Here is a 19,547-nt window from a genome sequence, read left to right as displayed (position 1 = left end):
TCTGCAGTTCTCTAATTAGAAAAGGGCAATAAGGAGTGCAAAGAGGGGTAACTCCTGACCTGCCAAGGGCCATTACCCGCACACAGCTCATTCCCTGGAGGTGATGAGATTTTATTTCAAGTCTGGATTCTTCAAAAAGAAAAAAAATACTCTTACTCAACATTTGTGCCAAGAGAGAAACTTTTTGGGAAGCATGCCAAGCATATATCCAAACAAACCAGGTCTACTTCCTTACTGTTGTTGTTCAGTCATTTTCACTCATGTCCAATTCTTTGTGACCCCTCTTTGGGGTTTTCTTGGCAAAGACACTGGAATGGTTTGTCATTTCCTTCTCCAGCTCATTTTACAGATGAGGAAAGTGAGGCAATGGGGTTAAGTGACTTGCTCAGGGTCACATAGCTAGTAAGTATCTGAGGCCAGATTTGAATTGAGGAAGATGAGTCTTCCTGATTCCAGGCCCAACACCCTATCTACTGTGTCATTTAGCTGCTTACCTTATATCCAAAAAGAAAAAGTCCAAAGAAAAGACTGTAGAGATCAGCAGTCAGGATGCCCAGGTTGACTGATGTGGCACTTGTGGCTTTGATGACCACTGGCATGAAGCTATACAGACAGAACATACAGAGGGCAAAAGCCACAAACAGCAGGGCTGCAAAATAAGAAAAATTACACATGACATTACAGGCAGGAAATAATTCCATTTAGCAAACTTGGCAAGTATTTGTTAGGTGTGGACTATGTACAGAGCACAGGTCTGGATAATGAGTGAGACTAAAAAAACTTAGATAAGCCACAGTACGTAGTCTGTTAGGCAATATGGCACATTTACACATTAGACTAAAAAGTAATAAAAAATCAGTGCATAACATAAATCTGTTAGGCAATATGGCACATTTACAAAAACTGGACTAAAAAGTAATATAAAATTAGTGCATAACAGAGGTGAAGGCAGGGTCGTGTGAGAGGGTGGGGGGAGGGAAGGTCTAGCACCTGGAAGTCATGTTCAAGGTACATGCCTTGGTAGCATATATCAACATTCTTCCCTAGTAATATCCAGTCAGTAAAGTGAGAGAAACCAAGCTTTCCAAAGATGAACATATTTCTAGCTCAGGGGCTGGAAATCTCTGGGAAGGAGCCAAATGAAGGGATTGGAAGAGATAATCTCTAAGGTGCCCTTGAGTTTTAAAATTCACTTCTAGGACTTAGCTAAGACTCGGGCAGGGGGTTGTTTATTCTCCCCAGCTCAAATGAGAAGAAATCTGCTGCCTTTCTCTGCCTTTCCAAGTCAGCAGAGCACAGCTTTCTAATTATTTACCTCATTATTTTGCTGGAAAGTCAGAGGTCACTTAACATTTTCATTACCAGAAAGTTACTAAATGCTTAATAAGGGCCTAGTCTGCAGCAGTCACCCTTTTTCAAAGGCAATGATGAACATTCCCAAATGGGTCTCCAAACCTGAGACTTGCCTATCTACAAATACTATTTGTTGGTGAAGCTCTAGAGGACATTCAGATTCTAGAAAAGGGATCGAACTAGATGCCAGTGAGGCCCCTTCTCAGTCAAAGACTCTAAAATTCTACAACTGAATAGGATTTGACATTTACTTTTCTTTCACATGTGCCATTTCCACTCCTCAATAAAATGTAAGCTACATGAGGCCAGGCACTGTTTCATTTCTGTTTGTCTAGTCCAATGCCTAATGTTGTTGTTCAGCCACAGTCTGATTCTTTGTGACCCCATTTGGAGTTTTCTTAGCAAAGTTAATGGAGTGTTTTGCCATTTCCTTCTCCTGCTCATTTTACAGATGGGAAAACTGAGGCAAACAGGGTTAAGTGACTTGCCCAAGGTCACAAAGCTTGTGTCTGAGACCAGATTTTAACTCAGTAAGATGAGTCTTCCTGAATTGAGGCCTAACATTCAATCCACTATGCCACCTAGATGCCCAATACCTGATATAGTTGGTGTTTAATGGCTGCTTTTTGAATGAATGAGGAAAGTATATTGTGAATCTTAAAGTACTAGATAAATGTGAGTTGTCACTTTGGTATGGGCTTGCAATTTCGCTGGTATAAGAAGCTGCATATGAAAAAAACTCTACCAATGCAGGTTGACAACCCTTTTTGCCACTTACAGTCTTCAAGAGTTGCCTGAGGCATTGAGAGGGCAGGTGACTTACTCAGGGTCACCCAGACAATATATGTCTGATGGCAGGACCTGAACCCACATCTTCTTGACTTTTAGGAGAGTTCTCTGTCAACTATGCTATGCAAACTGCTGTGATTATTATAAACTGTAATGACCTCTTTTTTTGGTTCCTGATTGGCTCAATTTGTATCATCTAGCTCTGGATCAAGGCTTTCTAGGATGACAAAGGGGTTAGATAAATTCAAGGTCCTTTATCTCTACTGTATGCTGCTAATAAAGTCCCTGAGGCTGACATACTGTGATAGAACAGGAGATAATGAAAGGGCAGTGATCCATACTAGTCTTAATGAAGGACATAAGTGATAACAACTCTCTGCAAGAATTTTTTTAACTGAATTATGTGGATTCTGCAGGTGCACTGCTTTGAAATATATCACTACAGATAATTTTTCAACAATAATTTAGATTGATAGAAACATATTATCCAACCACATGCCATGGTAATTTCTTAAAAGAGGACTCAACACGAGTGACTGCTAGGAACTTTCTTCACAAAGTTGTTTCTCTACAGGGATCACACTCATCACACTAATAAGCAAGGTTGCAGATATAGTGGTAGAAAGAAACCAGGCCAGAGTCCAACAAGATCTGAGTTCAAATACTGCCTCTAACACTACTACACGATAACAGGCAAGTCACTTCATCTCCATGATCCTCAGTTTTTTTATCTGTAATTTGGGGATAATAATATTATAGTACCTCTCTCATGAGGTGATTATGAGGATCAAATGAGAGCATATATTTAAAGTATTTTGCAAACTTTAAATTAGTAAGTAAATTTCAGTTATTATCACAAGAGAATTTGTCAAATTCAATCCAATCCAACAAACATTTATGCAGTACCTACCATGCCCAAGACACTGCGCTAGGGACCATGGATACAAAGACAAAACCAAAGAAGAGTCTTTGCCCTCAAGGAGCTTACATTCAGGAATTCAGCATGTAAAAAGATAAGAACATATACTACAATTTAGGAAGAAGGAGCAAGAATTAGGATTAAAGGAGAAGCATTTGAACACTTTTCACCAATCTTTACCAAATCATGGGGCATCTAATAGACAAAGCCACGGTAGTGAATCCCGAGGTTTCCTTGGATCATTGCCAACCAATACCTATAGAAGCCAATTCCATCTGTGTTTAACCAGGTAGGATGTTGTGACTTTTATTCAGGGCCAGATAAGATTAACCTTTGGTCATACTCAGCCACATTTACATCAGGGGAATGCCAGGATTAAAGAAGGCTTCCCATATGAGGTGGCATATGAGTTGAGCCTTGAAGGAAGCTAGGGATTCTAAGAGGTGGAATTGGGTGGGGGGGGGAGGGGGTTGAGGCGGAGTCATCCCAGCCATGGGAACAAATGGGACATAACTAGATTAGAAAAACAATACTTGGGTGAGATATGACAACTACTTTTGAAGAACCATCATAGAGAAGAGGGATTTACATTTATGCTACTTGACCTTCAAGGGTAGAACTTACAGGAGGGCAAATTATGGCTCCTTAGAAAATTTCTCAACAGTTAGGGTTGTCTGAAAATGGAGATGGGCTTACCTGTGAAATAGTTAGTTTCCCATCACAGATCGTCTTCAAGTGGACACTGAAAAACTGCTTATTAGGAACATTGTGGAAGAAACTCAGGATTTGAATAGGAATGAATGAGAACTTCTCTCAGGTCCTTCCAACCCTACAACTTCTCTAAGCTTTTCCTTACTTATCTCACAGTGATGTAAGCTTTGAAGCTTGTCTTTAATTTTCTTTGGCAGTTTTCTCATCATATATATTAACACCAGAGGATGTGGAGGGAGAGGAGGAAACATGACATTTTTCGTGATTAAACACAGATTTCTCAAGTCAATTCTTAACAAAGACAGAGATAGGGAGAGTGAAGACTTTACAAAGGTCTTGGTCACCCTGGCATTACCCTAACAGAAATATGGCTAAGCTAAAGGTTAATCCTGTCTGGCCCTGAAGCTAGAACATCCCACCTGGTTTTTAAAAAAATGCAATTAGTGTTAATCAGCAATGGTCCAAGGAAACCTCAGGATTAACCACCATGGTACTGTCTATTGAACACTCCATGATTTTGTAAAGACTGGGGAAAAGTTTTCAAATGCAACTTTTTTTTTTCTGAATGCACTTAATCAACTGATCAACAAGCATTTAGTGAATACCTACTATGTGCTGAGCACTGTGCTAGACCATATCACCACCTTACACCCCAATGTACACACGCTCAATAACCTCCAGTGGCTCCCTATTACCTGCAGGATCAAATATAAAATAATCTCTTTGGCATTTAAACCACTTTCTCCTTTCCAATCTTTTTACACTTTACTTCCCTCCACATCCACTATGATCCAGCCACACCAGCCTCCTGGCTGCTATTCCTCACCCATGACTCTCTATCCCCTGACTCTGTACATTTGCATTGGCTGTTGGAATGGTCTGGAATACCCTCCCTCCTCACCTCCAAGTTCTAGATTCCCTTCAAGACTTAGCTCAAATCCCAACTTTCAGAGTTTTTTTTCCATGTTCCCTCATCCCAATACTAGTCTCTTCCCTCTGAGATTACCTTCCATTTATACTGTATATATATTTTATGTACATAATTATCTGCCTGGTGTCTCCAAATCAGTCAGTGAACAACAGTGTATAATGTGTGTTCTTTGAGGGCAGGGAGAGTGTATTTCCCTTTCTTTATATCCCTAACATTTAGCACAGTATCTGACACATAGTAATTATATAATATACACTGTTGTTCACTGACTGATTTGGATATGTGGAGTAACTATGAATAAGAAGTCTTAGATGATAATGAGATTGACCTGCATGACTGGCAGACTGATGGTGCACTGGAAAGAAACAGGGGAGTTCTGAAGAAGGGTGGAATTAGGGTAAAGGTTCTGTTTTGCACAGGACATCCCACTGGAAAATCCAATATGCAACTAGTGATTCAGCACTAGTTCCGGGAACAGACTAGGGTTGGAAATACAGATCCTAATGAGATAAATGAAAGAATTATAATTGAAAAGTACTATCATTCATAAACATACCGATTTTCCAGTTCCAATGAATGTCAACAATATCTTGATATTCTACAAGTACCCTGAATAAAAATTAGAAAATATTAGAATGTAAATCTCATAGATTACTTTTAATACTTACTTTGTATATACTTTAGTTAAGGGATTATCATCTTATGTGGGGATATGAATATCTCTATGTATTTTATTCCTATTAACAAGGAAATTCTTAAAACTATTCAATAATTAGATATAACAAACATAGCAGAGGAAGTTAAAATGGGTTCCTAAAGAACTTAACTTACACTCGCCTACATTTTATTAACAGTAAATTTAATTCTAAAGGGGCAGAAAAAGCATACTTTGTCTTCCCTCTCAAAGTCTGTTGATGAAATGTTGATGTCCTAGAAATGATTAATAGAAGCAAGGCTCCATTATATGCACCATTATAGAATTAGAGACAGGAGCCCTAAAGACCTCATACATTTCAACAAATGAAGGAAAAGTATACGCCATGTGTCAATATCCCCATAAGAGAAGAACATAGACAGTGATACCAAATGAGCTCAGCAGAATCGAAACAGCATGAACATGAGCTATAACTAGATACAGAAAGGAAAAAAACAAAGTAAATAGAGCTTCAGATAGATCCAAACACAGAGCAAGTTATTTTTGTTGGTTTGTTTGATCTCAATGTGTTAAGATGTGCAGTATAAATATATATAAATATATTTATTAATATTTATAATTTAAATTTATATAAATTATAATTTAAATTTAAATAAACATAAATTATATTTATTTAAATATAATTTTTTCTCCATTAGATTATTATTATTATTAATCATAATAGCTAATATTTATGTGGGCAAGTAGATGGCATAGAAGATAAGAGTACCTGGCCTGAAGTTAGGAAGATTCATCCTCCCAAGTTCAAATCTGGCCTCAGACACTTACTAGCTGTGTGATCCTGGGCAACTCACTTAACCCTGTTTGCCTCAGTTTCCTCATCTATAAAATGAGCTGGAGAAGGAAATGGTAAACCATTCCAGTATGTTTGCCAAGAAAACCATAAATGGGGTCACAAAGAGTCAGTCACAAATGAAATGACTGACCAACAACAAAAGTATTTATGTAACACCTTCAGGTTCACAAAGCACTTTAGATATATTATCACGTTTATTCCTCAAAAAACCCTGTGAGGTAGGTACTATCCTCATTTTATAGATAAGGAAACTGTGGCTGAGAAAAGTTAAGGGACTTTCCCAGGATCACACAACTAGAAAGTATGTGAGGTAGGACTCAAACTCAGGTCTTTCTGACTCCAAGTCCATCCTGACTCTATACATTATACTATCTAGCTTCCTCCTTAAGCTGTACATGGCTTAAAATTAGGATCTGGGCTAGAGATTTACCCCATGCTTAATTCAATTATTAGTTAGTTGGTGTTTCCCATAAATGTTGAGTGTATACAAGTGATTAACCAATTAATCTCCTAAGATAAATTTTGAAAGTTTTTGAGACCAAAAATGCAATAATTTTCTAAAAGCTCTATAGGATTATAAGCCAAATTAATTAATTTTCTTAATAGTTTCAAATCAATAAATATCAGTTAGTAGCAGGAGAGTCATTATGTGTGCTGTACTTTATCATAGTATAAAAGAAAACAATAGAACCTTACAGCTGGAGACCGCTGATTAATGTCCCAAACAAGCCCACCATTCCTAGAAACTCTACTCGGCTCAGCTTTTTCACAATGTACTCCTCACACACATTAGAAACGGCATAGAGAGAAGCTCCAAGAAGAACTAAGACATCACCAATCAACACGTTACTTCCTGTATGAAAAGGGAGAAAAAATTAATCCATAATAAAAGGACCTCACTAACAATATTTCTACCCCCGTGGATAAATCCTGGGGCACAATGGGAGAGTGGTAGGGGAGGGGGAATAAGGATGAGCTAGTCACTTGTTGTTCATAGCCGTGCTAGGGATAAGGAATGGACTTGTGATTTTATCAGCCTAATTCCTAAATGGGAATTCCAGATGCCAGTGAAGGTCAGCACCTTCTCTGCATCTTAGAGTCTTAGAGAGTTTTTCTGGGCTACTGAGAGGTTAAATTATTTACCCAGGGTCACCTAACCAGTAAGTATCAGAGGTAGGCCTTAAACCCAGGTTTTCTTGTCTCTAATGCCATTTTCTATCCCCTGTGCCATGTTGCCTGTCTACCACTGCCGTGAATACCACTAGACACTTTGGAAGATACACCTCAGGTTTTTAAAGATTGAAAGTCTATGGAATGTAAGGCTGCACCTTGAAGGATGATGCTATCTGTGGCAATCTGACTATGATATTTTTTAATATTTCTTCCTGCCTCAGAATTTCTTTAGTCACGAGGAAGATGAGGCTCAATCTAGAATACCCAGGAAGGTCAGATTTTAGAAGAATTATGGCATCACCTAACAATAGATAGATCACATCAGTTTCAGAAAAAAAATGACAGAGAAACAAAGTATTTTTTCAATACTTTTCTCAGTTTTAACCCCAAGGGGATGGTATAGAGGGTTTTATATAAGTAAAATGCACACTCTGACTCAGTTTCATTTTTCACCTGAATTTTGAGACAACAGGAAGCTTTTTATTTGCAATAAGATCTAAAGGGAGATCACCCAGTGAATACATATTACCTTTTTTTAAAAAAATTATTTACCTTATTTTAAATTTGTGGAATAAAACAAGCATTTCCATAACATAGTATAATAAAAAAGATGATTGCACATGAAACTGCAAATCTATTATGTACAACTTTTTATTACTTTTAAAATATAACAAAATTATTGTGTAAATATTCTTTTTATGTTACCTTTTAAAATAAAAAGAAATTCATAGCAAATTCAGAGTCGGCCACAAATATTCAGGAAATTAATTCAAATTTTGGAGCTTCAAGAAGAGGAGGGTTATATAATGAAAATTGTTCTTTCCCGAAGCAGGAAATACTTGGTAAGGAAAAAATGTAATGTCAAAAAAGAGAGAGAGGGACTATCTATGGGCACCTAAACATTTAGAATTTGTATAGAGCTAGAAGAAACTGTCGAAATCATCTTGTCCCACCTCTGCATTATACAAATGAAAAAAACTGAAGCCCAGAGGGATGAAGAGACCTGTCCAAGATCTCTGCTGGCTAATGTCTTGACTGGCATCCAGATCTCTTGATTCCCAGCCCAGGGCTTTTCCCACAACATCACCCTATTGATCATATTCCTTTGTCATTAAATTAAGGAAATTATGTACTTCTCTCAACATCTTTCAAAAACAGGTTTGCAATATAAACTAGGAGAAAATCAACTCGAAAACCCGATTTTAAATTTACCCAAGAAGTCTATCTGGTGTCTTAACGTGCCTTAATTACCATTATTTTAAGTTAAAATGTCTCCATAAGTGTCTATAAGGTTATGCCTTGGACTGAGAAAGAAAATCTTACCTGAATTGTTATCTCTCCCAGCTAGTATGTCAGCACCAACCATTGTTCCTACTCCCAAAAGACAGATGGCCACAGCAACAAAATGGATCACTCTGTATCTTGCATGAAGAACAAACCATGAAAGGGCCATCAGAACTGGAATCCCAAAGCAGTCCAAAAGCTGTTTACACAGAGAGGAACAATCTGCTGTTAAAACAGCCTGGACTAGTGCTGGGGGAGTGATGAAATAGATCTGATGCAAGGATGGCCAACACCAGTCCATGAGCTTACCCTTCCCAACAGAGTCCACAACAGCTAATGGTCCTATTGATTCTCTCCCATTCTATACTGACTCTGGCTGGTCCACGATCAGAACAACTTGTATTTCTACAGCCTTTTAGGGTTTTCTTTTTGAAGTATGGATGTCTTTTGTTTTTAAAGCATAATTATTTCCAGATATGCTACCTTTACAGAGCTGGTGAGAGGCAACTCGGTGGTACTGTAGAGTCAGGAAAATGTTGGTTCAAACCCAACCTCAGGTACTTAGTAGCTGGATGACCCTGGACAAGTCATTTAGCTTATCTGCCTCCATTTCCTCAATTTTAAAATGGGGATAAGACCTACCTCCTGGGATTGTTGTGCAGATCAAACTAGAAAATATTTATAAAGCATTTCACCTGCTATTAACTGTCTGTGTGATCTTGATCAAGACACTTAACCTCTGTTTGCCTCAGTCTTCTCAATTGTAAAATGAGGATAAGAATAGCACCTGTCACACAGGGTTGTTATAAGCATCAAATGAGATGATAATTGTAAAAGCATCGGCAGTATACAAATGCTTATTCCCTTCCCCTTTTAGCAAGCCTTTTCTTTTAACAAAGAAAAACAGCTAAACAATGCCAAGTGACACAGTGTGCATGTGTAAGTTAAAATATCACCAAAACTGTTGGTTTTCCAAGGAAAGGAGGGAGGTACATTAGGGTCTCTCCTCTGGTGCCAAGATTGGTCATTACAGCTGAACAGCATTGGTTTCATTTTTGTGTTCTTTTCCTTTACAAATGCAGTGATCATTGTGAAAGTCATTTTCCTGGTCCTGCTTACTCTACTCCACATCAGTTCATATAAGTGTTCCCACACTTCTCTGAAATTCCTCACATGCATCAATTCTTATGGTCCACCCTTTAAGGTTTGTCAAGTACTTTCCTCACAACCCCCAAGACTAGGCAGTTTGAGAATTACTTTTTTTTTCACCATTTGACAAATGAGGAAACTGAGGCAGTGAGCATTTAAGTGACTTACTCATGATATGATCACAGATTTCTGAGGCAAAATTCAAATCTAGGTCTACTGGCTCTGAGTCATAGAATCATAGATAGAGAGTTGAAAAGCCATCTAGTCCATCCTCCCCATTTTAGAGGAGAAAACTGAGACCCAGGGAAATTAAGTGATTTGTCCAAGGTCACAGACTAATAAGCACCAGAGATGAGATTTAAAGCCAAGTCCTTTGACTCTAAAGTCAATGCTCTTATTTTCCCTTTTTGGGGGGTGGGGGTGGGTGGTGTGGTATGGATAGGATAGAGTAAACTTTAAAAATTTTGTTTCTATTCTGAATTTAAAAATCAACCAAAATAAGCAATTCTATATACACAGCAGAATAAAAAAGAAGGCATTGTACATGGAATTGCCAATCTCTACTACATACAGCATGCTTTTCCTAAGTATATAATAAGTTCAAAATGCTTCTTCCAAAACTGTCTTATCCTTGATTCTTTCTGGCTTCCTTTCACTGAAAGCTTTCTTTTTTCCTTTTCAAAAATATGTTTCAATGACACTTCTATTTATTTAGGGAGATGGTATCCCTATCTCTATCCCTAGTACCCTTCCCCCTCTCCCCAATCGCCACCCTCCTGTTGAGAAAAAAGAAAACCAAAACCTTTGTAACAAATATGTATAGTCAAGAGAAATGAATTCCCACATACACAGTGTTTTTAAATATATGTCTTATTCTGCACCCTGATTCTATCACTTCTCTGTCAGGCAGTGGTAGCTTCATCATCCGTCCTCTGGAGAAATGGTTGATTATTGCAATAATCAAAGTACTCACGTCTTTCGAAATTGTTGTTTTTACAATGTTGGTGTTATTTTATAAATTATTCTCCTTCTGTTCAATTTAAGGTTACTCTCAAACCATCCTTTTCATCATCTTTTATAGTGCAATAAGATTCCACTATATTAATATACCATAATTTGTTTAGTCATTCTCTAATTTATGGGCACCCCTTTTGTTTCCATTTCTTTGCTATAATAGAGAAAGCTGCTGTGAATATGCTTGTACATAGAGTCCTCTTCCACTTTCTTTGATCTCTTTAGAGTATAGGCCTAGCAGTGGTACCATAGTTTCAAACTGCTTTCCAGAATGGCTAGACCAAGTCACCATTCCAGATTGGCTGGACCAATAAGGCACTAGTGTGCCTATTTTCCCATAGCCCCTCCAACAACATGTCATTTCCATTTTTTTGGTAATCTTTGCTAATCTGATGGATACAAAGTAGAACTTCAGAGTTATTTTAACTTGCATTTCTCTAATTATCAGTGATTTGGAGCATTCTTTCACTGACAAGGAATCTCCCCTTCTCCCATCCTCCAATAACAGTTAAATAGTTCAGGCATAATAATCATTTGACTGATATTGAAAGGAGTTATCTCTTTCATTGCTCCCAATTAAGCACTTTTGAACCAACCCAGTGGAAAGGTCAATGTATCTTAGCGATGATAACACGTGCAATGTAGCCTCTTATAAGTCAGTGCTAGGCTACATTGCATGTTTTTGTCGACCTATACTTATATATATTCTTCTGTCTGTGAATACTGAGATTCTGGCATGCTAATAATGTTACTGGAAAAATTGTTAATGAATTAGTCAGAATTTTCCAGGTATCAGCAATTTGCTTTCTTCCTTCAAACCACGTGGTGGTTGTCTTTCTCCATCCCATTCTCCAACTGCACTAAGAAAAGCTACTAAATTCAATTAGTTCCAAGCACCTTAAGGACTGGGGCTATGCCTTATATTTCTTCTGTATTCAATAATTCATTCAGCACCTCCTGTGTACAAAGCATTGTGCTAATCCCTGGGGGAGATAAGTTTCCCTAAGGAATTGCCCCTGCCTTAGAGAATTAAAACTCCAACAAATTCCAAGCTCTCCACATCCCGAGCAACCCCAGACATTATTGAAATCAGTAAATACTTCTTGGTTGGTTGCTGAGATCCTTTGAATCTCTCTATTTTGGTGTAACCCCTGGATGAAGTCCTGCAAACACAAACTGCCCAAGCTTATTCTTTTCAAATAGACTTTACTGATTTTTTATATTGAAGACCTAACTTCTCTATTTCAAAATTTAATACTATCTTTGGTGTGGAACAGCATTGAATAGGTACCAATGAAAGATATTAAGATGTGGGAAAGAATCTCAGATGTGAAATAGTACTGTTACCCAAGGCAAACAACAGTGCTATAAAACTATAGCAAATGGAACTTCGAAAATATTGACCTTTTTCCTCTTGGCTCTGAAAAATGGTGATATTTTGCTCTGAATTCAACATTTTACTTCTAACCATACAAACCAACTGAGAATGCTAGTTTCCAAAAACCTCTCTGAAAAATAATGGGGATAAAGATAGGGACTGGGCCTGTGATTAGTATAGAGGACTTCCAGGTGAGGAAATTTCCTTTGCCAATGTGAGTCAGGCAGCACCACACCTGCAACTTGTAGAGCTTAGAGCAATTAAATGACCTGCTCAGGGCTATGCTGCCAAAATGGGTCAGAGATGGAGGATTAGGAAGAGGAGGAAGATGAGGAGAATTAGGAGGAGAAGGAGAAGAGTTAGGAGGAGGAACAAAAAGAAAGAAGGAAGGAAGGAGAAAAAGAAAGAAAGGAAGGAAGGAGATGAGTTAGGAGGAAGAAGAGAGGAAGGAAGGAGAAAAAGAAAGGAAGGAAAGAAGGAAAAAGAAAGAAGAAAAAGGAAGGAGAGGAAGAAAGGAGAAGAGTTAAGAGGAAGAAGAGAGGAAGGAAGGAAGGAAGATTAAATACAGTGCTGGGAAAGGCTAATTATAGTGCTGGGCCTGAAATCAGGAAGATCTGGGCTCTGATCTGGCCTCTGACACTTAATAGCTATGTGATCCTGGACAGGTTATTCAGCATCTTTGTCTGGAAACACCCTAGCAAACAGGTTGGGGTCTGCTAGTGGTGGAAAACATCTCCACAGCAGCCATTCCCCAACTTCTGACTTTAGTTTTCTGGCATTTACAGATCCTTCTGGTATCTAACATTTACAAAGGGCTTTAAAGGTTACAAAGCATTTGTTATCTCCTTTGAGCTTCAGAACAACAATTTAGGCACTAAAGTTATTAAGCACCACTCTCACACTGAAAAAATTAGGAATAGTTATGGATTATGAGGAAGACATTCAATGATCGTGGTCCTCGTCCTTTCCTTGGGGTCTCCATACTGTCACAATCCACAGAACTTAGGAGTCACAAGGAACTTCAGTGGGCTTCTAGTGTAATTCATTTGAAGACCTCCAGTGAGGAGGAATCCAACAATGTGGACATTCATTCCACTTTGGGACAGTTCTAATTGTTAGGAAGTTTTTCTTGACATCAAGCCTACCTCTTCCCCTTTACAGTTTCTACCCATTGCTCCTAGTTTCAAGCCCCTGGGACCAAACAGAATAAATCTAACTCCCCTCCCACATGACAGCTCTTCAAATACTTAAAGACAGCTCTTGTGTCTCCCCTTAGCCCTCTCTTCTCCAGGATAACCATTCCCATTTCCCTCAATGAACATGATGACATGGATTCAAGGCCCTTCATCACTCTGGTTGCCCTCCTCTGGACACTCTTTTTAGCTTATTTATGTCCTTTAGACTCATTTGAAAAGTTTTACCAGACCAGCAGTTTTCAAACTTTTTGGTCTTAGACCCCTTTACACTCTTAAAAATTACTGAGGACCCCAAAAGGCTTTTGCTTATGTGGGTTATAGCTATAGACATTTGTTGTATTAGAAATTAAAACACCTTAGTGTTATTATGAAAACATTTTTGACTGTTTGAGGACCCTCTAAAAGGGTCTCAGGGACCTTCAAAAGGACAGTCCACACTCTGAGAACTGCTGCACTAGGCTACAGACACACAGCTCAGCAAGTTACTAAAACTGGTGCTGACTGAGCTACTGTTTGGGGATAGTGTAAGAATACTCTTCTATGTATTCATCTTGCCTTTCTTTCCCCATTTAAAAAACCTGAATGAAACAAGAAAACTCTTGGCAACAGAGGTTTAGGTAGTAGGTCAATGGTGCAGAGGAGCACAACAATCTCCATGATCCAGTGCCACCCCACCTATCAGCCTTGATTCCCACTATTTCCCAACATGAACTCTCCTCCCTTTATTACCAGAGTATAGTATCTTAGAAAAAAAAGAGGCCTATTCACCGAATGGGAGTTACCTCACTGTAAGGGAGTATTTGGAAAGGCCTTAGCCTGAAAGGGCCAGAGTCTCTCATTGTATCCTGGGTCATCTGCAATCATCCTAATGAATATCTAGTCACTGGACCCAGATGGCTCTGGAGGAGAAAGTGAGGCTGGTGACCTTGCACAGCCCTCCCTCCCTCAAATCCAAGTCAACTGCAAGTCATGTCATCATGTCCCTGACACCATGGTCCTCTTTGAGAACAAGGGACAAACACACAATAGTATCCTGATCAGCATAAGTTCTAGAATGATGAAGGTACCAGTTCTTCTCTAGAACACATTTGGAGTTTTGCGGGGGGGAGGGTTGTTTTGTTTTAGTTTTAAGCACCCTGTTTTAGAAGAGATATTGATAAGCTCAAAGGGATGTTGATAAGCTCAGAGAAAGGCAACCAAACTTACAACTATACTAGTTAAGTGATGCTCAACCATGCCTTTAGGAAGAGGATGGTTAAAAGAACTGTAGACATTAAGCATGGAGAAGCATGGAGAAGAAGATTTCATAGGCAACTTAATAACATATGTGTAATCAATATCAAATAGTTTGCCTTCTCAAGGAGGGGTGTGGGGCAGGAGGGAGGGAGGGAATTTGGAACTCAAATTGTTTTTTAATTATTGTAAAAATTTTTACATGTAATTGGGAAAGAGTTGATGAAATAAATTTTTTTTAATGTAAAAGGTTATAACATTAAAAAAAAAAGGATTGGGCCAGTTCTGTTTGGCTCTAGAGGGCAAAACTAGAATGAATGGGTGGAAATTACAGGGAACACATTTTGGCTCAACATTAGGAAAAAATTTCCTACCAATAAAAACTGTGAAAAATGAAGGGGGCTGTATTGGGTTTCTCTTGACTGAAGGTTTTCAAGTAAAGGCTTTGTGATCACTTATTAGATGTTCCAATCTTAAAGCAACATATAAATGTTAACTATAATTATTGTCGTTATGTTGGAATCCAGTTCTAGCTCTGGTTTGTTTGTTTTTTAATTGGTTTTCCCTAGTCACTTCAGTCCATATTGAAAATCCCTTTCACTGATTTCTCGTGGGGGTACGTTGGAATGGAATAAACATTTATTAAGTACCTACTATGTGCCAGGCACTGAGCTAAGCACTTTACAAATACTACATCATTTGTGTCTGCTTCACTCTCTGACACACTTAATCATAAACTCTCACTATGTGAAGACTTCAGATACAGGAAGCACTCAAATTCCAAACAGGTCCTTTTCCAAAACGTCATTTCTAAATTAGTTGTTTGAAACCTGGAATGCATTTGAACATAGAAGCAATACAAATGATGGGTAGCTTTCCAGACTGACCCACAGAAGCTTATTTGGCTTAGCCTGGTGAAGGATTAATCTTTGAATACAAGAAACTCAGATTACTTCTTCCATCCAGGTTCTCTCATTCTTGTTTTTCAAATCTCTATCCAACCTGTAGTGCAGGATCTATGGAATCTTCTCACTTTCTCTAAGTTGTGTTTGAACATTCGGTAAAACAGTTGTTATCACCACAGCATTCCACACTAGTCAAATGTTTATGATTGTTTGGGTTGTAGGTGTAATAATGAGCTCTAGTGTTAACAGTTTTGTCACTGATTATCTTGAGCAAGTTTTCACTAATTCCTGGAAACATTACTCATGATAGCATATGCTCTACAAAAAACTGACAGTATTCACCTATATATAGGGTTTAGGTTTTTTTTTTTCCCCAATGAGCAGGCTCCAACCCAGTCTGGTCACTGACACTAAACATAATGATTCAATTGAAATTTCAAAATCTAAAATGGAAAAAGGAGATTCATCTCACCTGGACACTCGTGAGGGTAGTATACTGGTAAGCTCTGACAATCACATAATTAGCCTCCACATCAGCCAGACCCAAGAAGATGTACTTCCACCATTTTCCTTTCAGGATCTGCAAAAGGTTCTCGTTGCCTCATCAGAGAAAGATTTGGCACACATATTAATCATAAATGAAATGTTACTTCTTTAGCTAATAGTGTAAAAACAGAAACTATCTATTTTTTCCTTTGTTATGGTTCTTGAATGCATCCCCTTTCCATTTTCACCGTAGTTCAAATCCTTATTAACATCTTACCTCTCAGCTAGACTATTCCAATAGCCTCCTAACTTCTCCCTATATGTCTATAGGATTCTTAACCTGGTTCCATGAACTTGTTTTAATAACATTTTGATAACTGTATTTCAATATAATTGATTTCCTTTGGAATCCCAAGTGTTTTATGCATTTAAAAACTTTCTTCTGAGAGAAAGCATTATTAGATATCACCAGATTGCCAAAGGGGTTGATGACATAAAAAAATGTTAAGAACCCCTGCCTTATTTCAAACCCTGAACCTCATGAACCTGTACTATTTAAATAGCTTCCTACTTACTCACTACACTTCAAGCTCCTTTTCCCTGAAACCCATCCTACATACTACTACCATGGTAATCTTTGTACAGCAAATTTAGTTCATGTTATTCCCCAAATCAAAAATTTTAAGTCCCCATCATCTGCTGAAACTCCTTAGCATGGCATTTAAGGTCCTCCACAATTTTTCTCTTTCATGCAACTCCCACCCCAGCCAAACTTTGGGCTTTTGTTCACTTTGTTCCCTTTGCCCTAAAATTCCCTTCCCTCTCATCTCTGAATATCATTTGAAATACTACCTATCATTCAATATCCAGATCAAATGCCAAATCTCCCATGGAAGCTTCCCCGATCTCACAGAAAGAATTCCTTTCTCCTCCACATTCTTGTAACAGCTAGAAAATTCAAGACATGTTCAAGAAACGTAGAAAAGTACAGTTTGACTAAAACATATAGTATTTGAAGATGAGTAGTAGCAGTTATGGTTGGAAAAGTAGTTGGAGCTAGATTATAGAGGACCTTGAATGCCAGTTAAAGGAGTTTAGACTTTAGGTGATGGTGAGCCACTAAAAGGATTTGATGGAGCAAGGAAAGAGTGGCAGCAGCAAAAAAGTCGAGGGCATAAGTATCAAAAAGATACAACCTGGGGCAGTTAGGTGGCGTAGTAAGTAGAGCACCCACCCTGGAGTCAGGAGGACCTGAATTCAAATCCAGCCTCAGACACTTGACACACTAGTTGTGTGACCTTTGTCACTTAACCCCAATTACCCTGCCTTCCCCCCTGCAAAAAAAAAAAAATTAAAAAAAGATATAACCTGTTTTATATACCTGGTCGAAAAGCTAACATTGTCGTGTAAATAAAAAACAATAAACAATAGTTGATAAAACTCTGAAGCATAGGAGTGTTCACTTTGTACTTGTCTGCCAAATATTGGCTGGTGACAGCTGTCCCACAGATACACAAGGATAGCATCTGGCCTAGAACAATTGTTTTCAAGATGTTCCTGGAAATGAAAAAATAAAACAATATTAATCTGCCACAAGCTAGCAGCTTAAGAAAAATAACATTCTATTTTAAGCACAAAAAAGTCTAATATTTCCAAGTGTGCACACATGCACATACATGTACAGACAATAGATAATAGCCAGCTATTCTTGAGCTACAGATTCTCCTATTTCTCAGAATTCTGCTTTTTGTCCCCTTTCCCCATCTCTAAGACACACACTTCCCAAACACTTTGTCCATTTTTAATGGTTTTTCTATGGTACATTGCAATTTTTAAAAATAAGATAGAATTTGGATCAAAATCATCTTGTATAGTTCCTAAAAGTAATAATTGGCATTTATATAGAATGTTCAAGCTTGCAAAGCTCCTTACATGCATATAGCGAACATGCTGTACACATTTATTATCTCATTTGATTTTCTCAGTGACCTTGTGAGGGTCACTATGAATGCCATGGCCACGAGTGTCCCCATTTTATCGATGAAGAAAATGAAACTCAGATTAAGTGATCTGCTCACAGTCATGCAATTATTAAGTGCCAGGGGTAGGACTTGAAACATAAGTCATCCTAATTCTAAGTCCAGAACTCGTCAACTTTGCTTTTCAGGTTTATCTCACATAGTTCCATTCATGTATCTCATGCTCCTGTTAAAAACTAGGCCACTCACTATTCCTTGAACTTATCCTGCTCTTCCCATAGTCCTTACAGTCTACACTCATATCACCCATTATTCCAAAAATGTATACTCCCAAACCTCACACTCCAATCTCTGCCGGTTCAAATCCTTTCATTCAAGATCCAGATCAAATGCTACCTCCCCCTCGGCAATCTGTCTCTTTCCCCTCAGCTTCCCCTCCACTACCAAAACATGAACACACCTACACACACACACACACACACACACACACACACATATACTGCAATTGGAGGTAATCTGTCTTCAGATATCTTAAAGTACCCTATACTTCTCCAATGCACATATTCCCTCTTACATTTTCATTATTTGTTTAGTATTTTAAGTGGAAAATAAGCTCCTTGAAGGTAGGGACCACCAATTATTGATCTTTGAAAATATATTGCCTTGTATCTAGCAAGTACTTGAAAATGATTGATGAATTTTTTTAAGTTTAATTAAATTACATTCTATTAAAATCACTCTTTGTGGTACAAAGATACCACAAAAGTCTTTTACTACACAAAGCATAAGCCTGCAAGTCCCACTTGCATTTGGCCATAGCTTGATCTCTTTCCATAAGTACATGGCCCATCCATTTTTCAGCAAAAATGACAGTTTGACCATAGACTCAGAACAACACAAACTGATGTCTGAGATGCTGAGGTAGTATAAATACTGTATTCTTCTGGGCAACATTTTGTCTTGAAAACATTCCTTGTTGGAATGGAATTCTTTGTTGCTTTTTCTTTTTTTTCCTTCTTGAGCCATTATACCAAAAAAGCTAGCATAGTCTCATTGAGGAAAAACATGCATATTCTTCATTTAAAAAAATTATCTCATAGCAATGAAAGAAGGTAACTTTTACAATGAATATAAATTAACCTAATCTGTGGGCTAACTCATCTATTAATACTATTTACCTTAGAATCTCTCATAAATCCTCTATAGACTCATTTTTTCCTCTGACTAGTTTTCTCCATCGGAGTATTCACATTTTTCCAATATTTTTTAAGGATTCAAAAAACTTTGAGTCTAAGTTGTCTCAAGGAAATGGTCATTTCAATGAGAAATAACAATCTTTCACTATATCCTATTTGGAATATGATTACTTTAAAAATACCAGGTCTATGACATCTAAGACAATTTTATCACTCAAAAAGAAACATATACAATTCAATAATATCTATAATCCTAGCTCTTCTAGTGCTGCTAACTTAATTAAGCCTTTCCTTTTCAAAAGCTAGCCAATCCAGAAATGCCTTCTATGTACCCAGAATT

The 19,547-nt window shown here is 37.9% G+C and overlaps 1 protein-coding gene across 1 annotated transcript in view; it reads right to left on the bottom strand.

Annotated features, from left to right (window-relative positions):
- The window catches only part of SLC35F2 (solute carrier family 35 member F2), a 74,870-nt gene that overhangs the window by 12,971 nt on the left and 42,352 nt on the right, over positions 1 to 19,547 (bottom strand). Inside the window, exons 2-7 of the mRNA XM_036745789.1 lie at positions 17,414 to 17,589; positions 16,019 to 16,146; positions 8,711 to 8,870; positions 6,911 to 7,067; positions 5,260 to 5,312; positions 495 to 649 (exon numbers count right to left, since the gene is read on the bottom strand). Of these exons, the coding sequence (XP_036601684.1) occupies positions 495 to 649; positions 5,260 to 5,312; positions 6,911 to 7,067; positions 8,711 to 8,870; positions 16,019 to 16,146; positions 17,414 to 17,589 (829 nt within the window). The remainder of the gene's footprint in view (positions 1 to 494; positions 650 to 5,259; positions 5,313 to 6,910; positions 7,068 to 8,710; positions 8,871 to 16,018; positions 16,147 to 17,413; positions 17,590 to 19,547) is intronic.

Source organism: Trichosurus vulpecula, chromosome 2 (genome assembly GCF_011100635.1).
Source record: "Trichosurus vulpecula isolate mTriVul1 chromosome 2, mTriVul1.pri, whole genome shotgun sequence".
Classification (NCBI taxonomy): Eukaryota; Metazoa; Chordata; class Mammalia; order Diprotodontia; family Phalangeridae; genus Trichosurus; species Trichosurus vulpecula.
The sequence above is the reverse complement of the archived record's forward strand: the minus strand, read 5'-3'. Positions and strand labels throughout refer to the sequence as shown.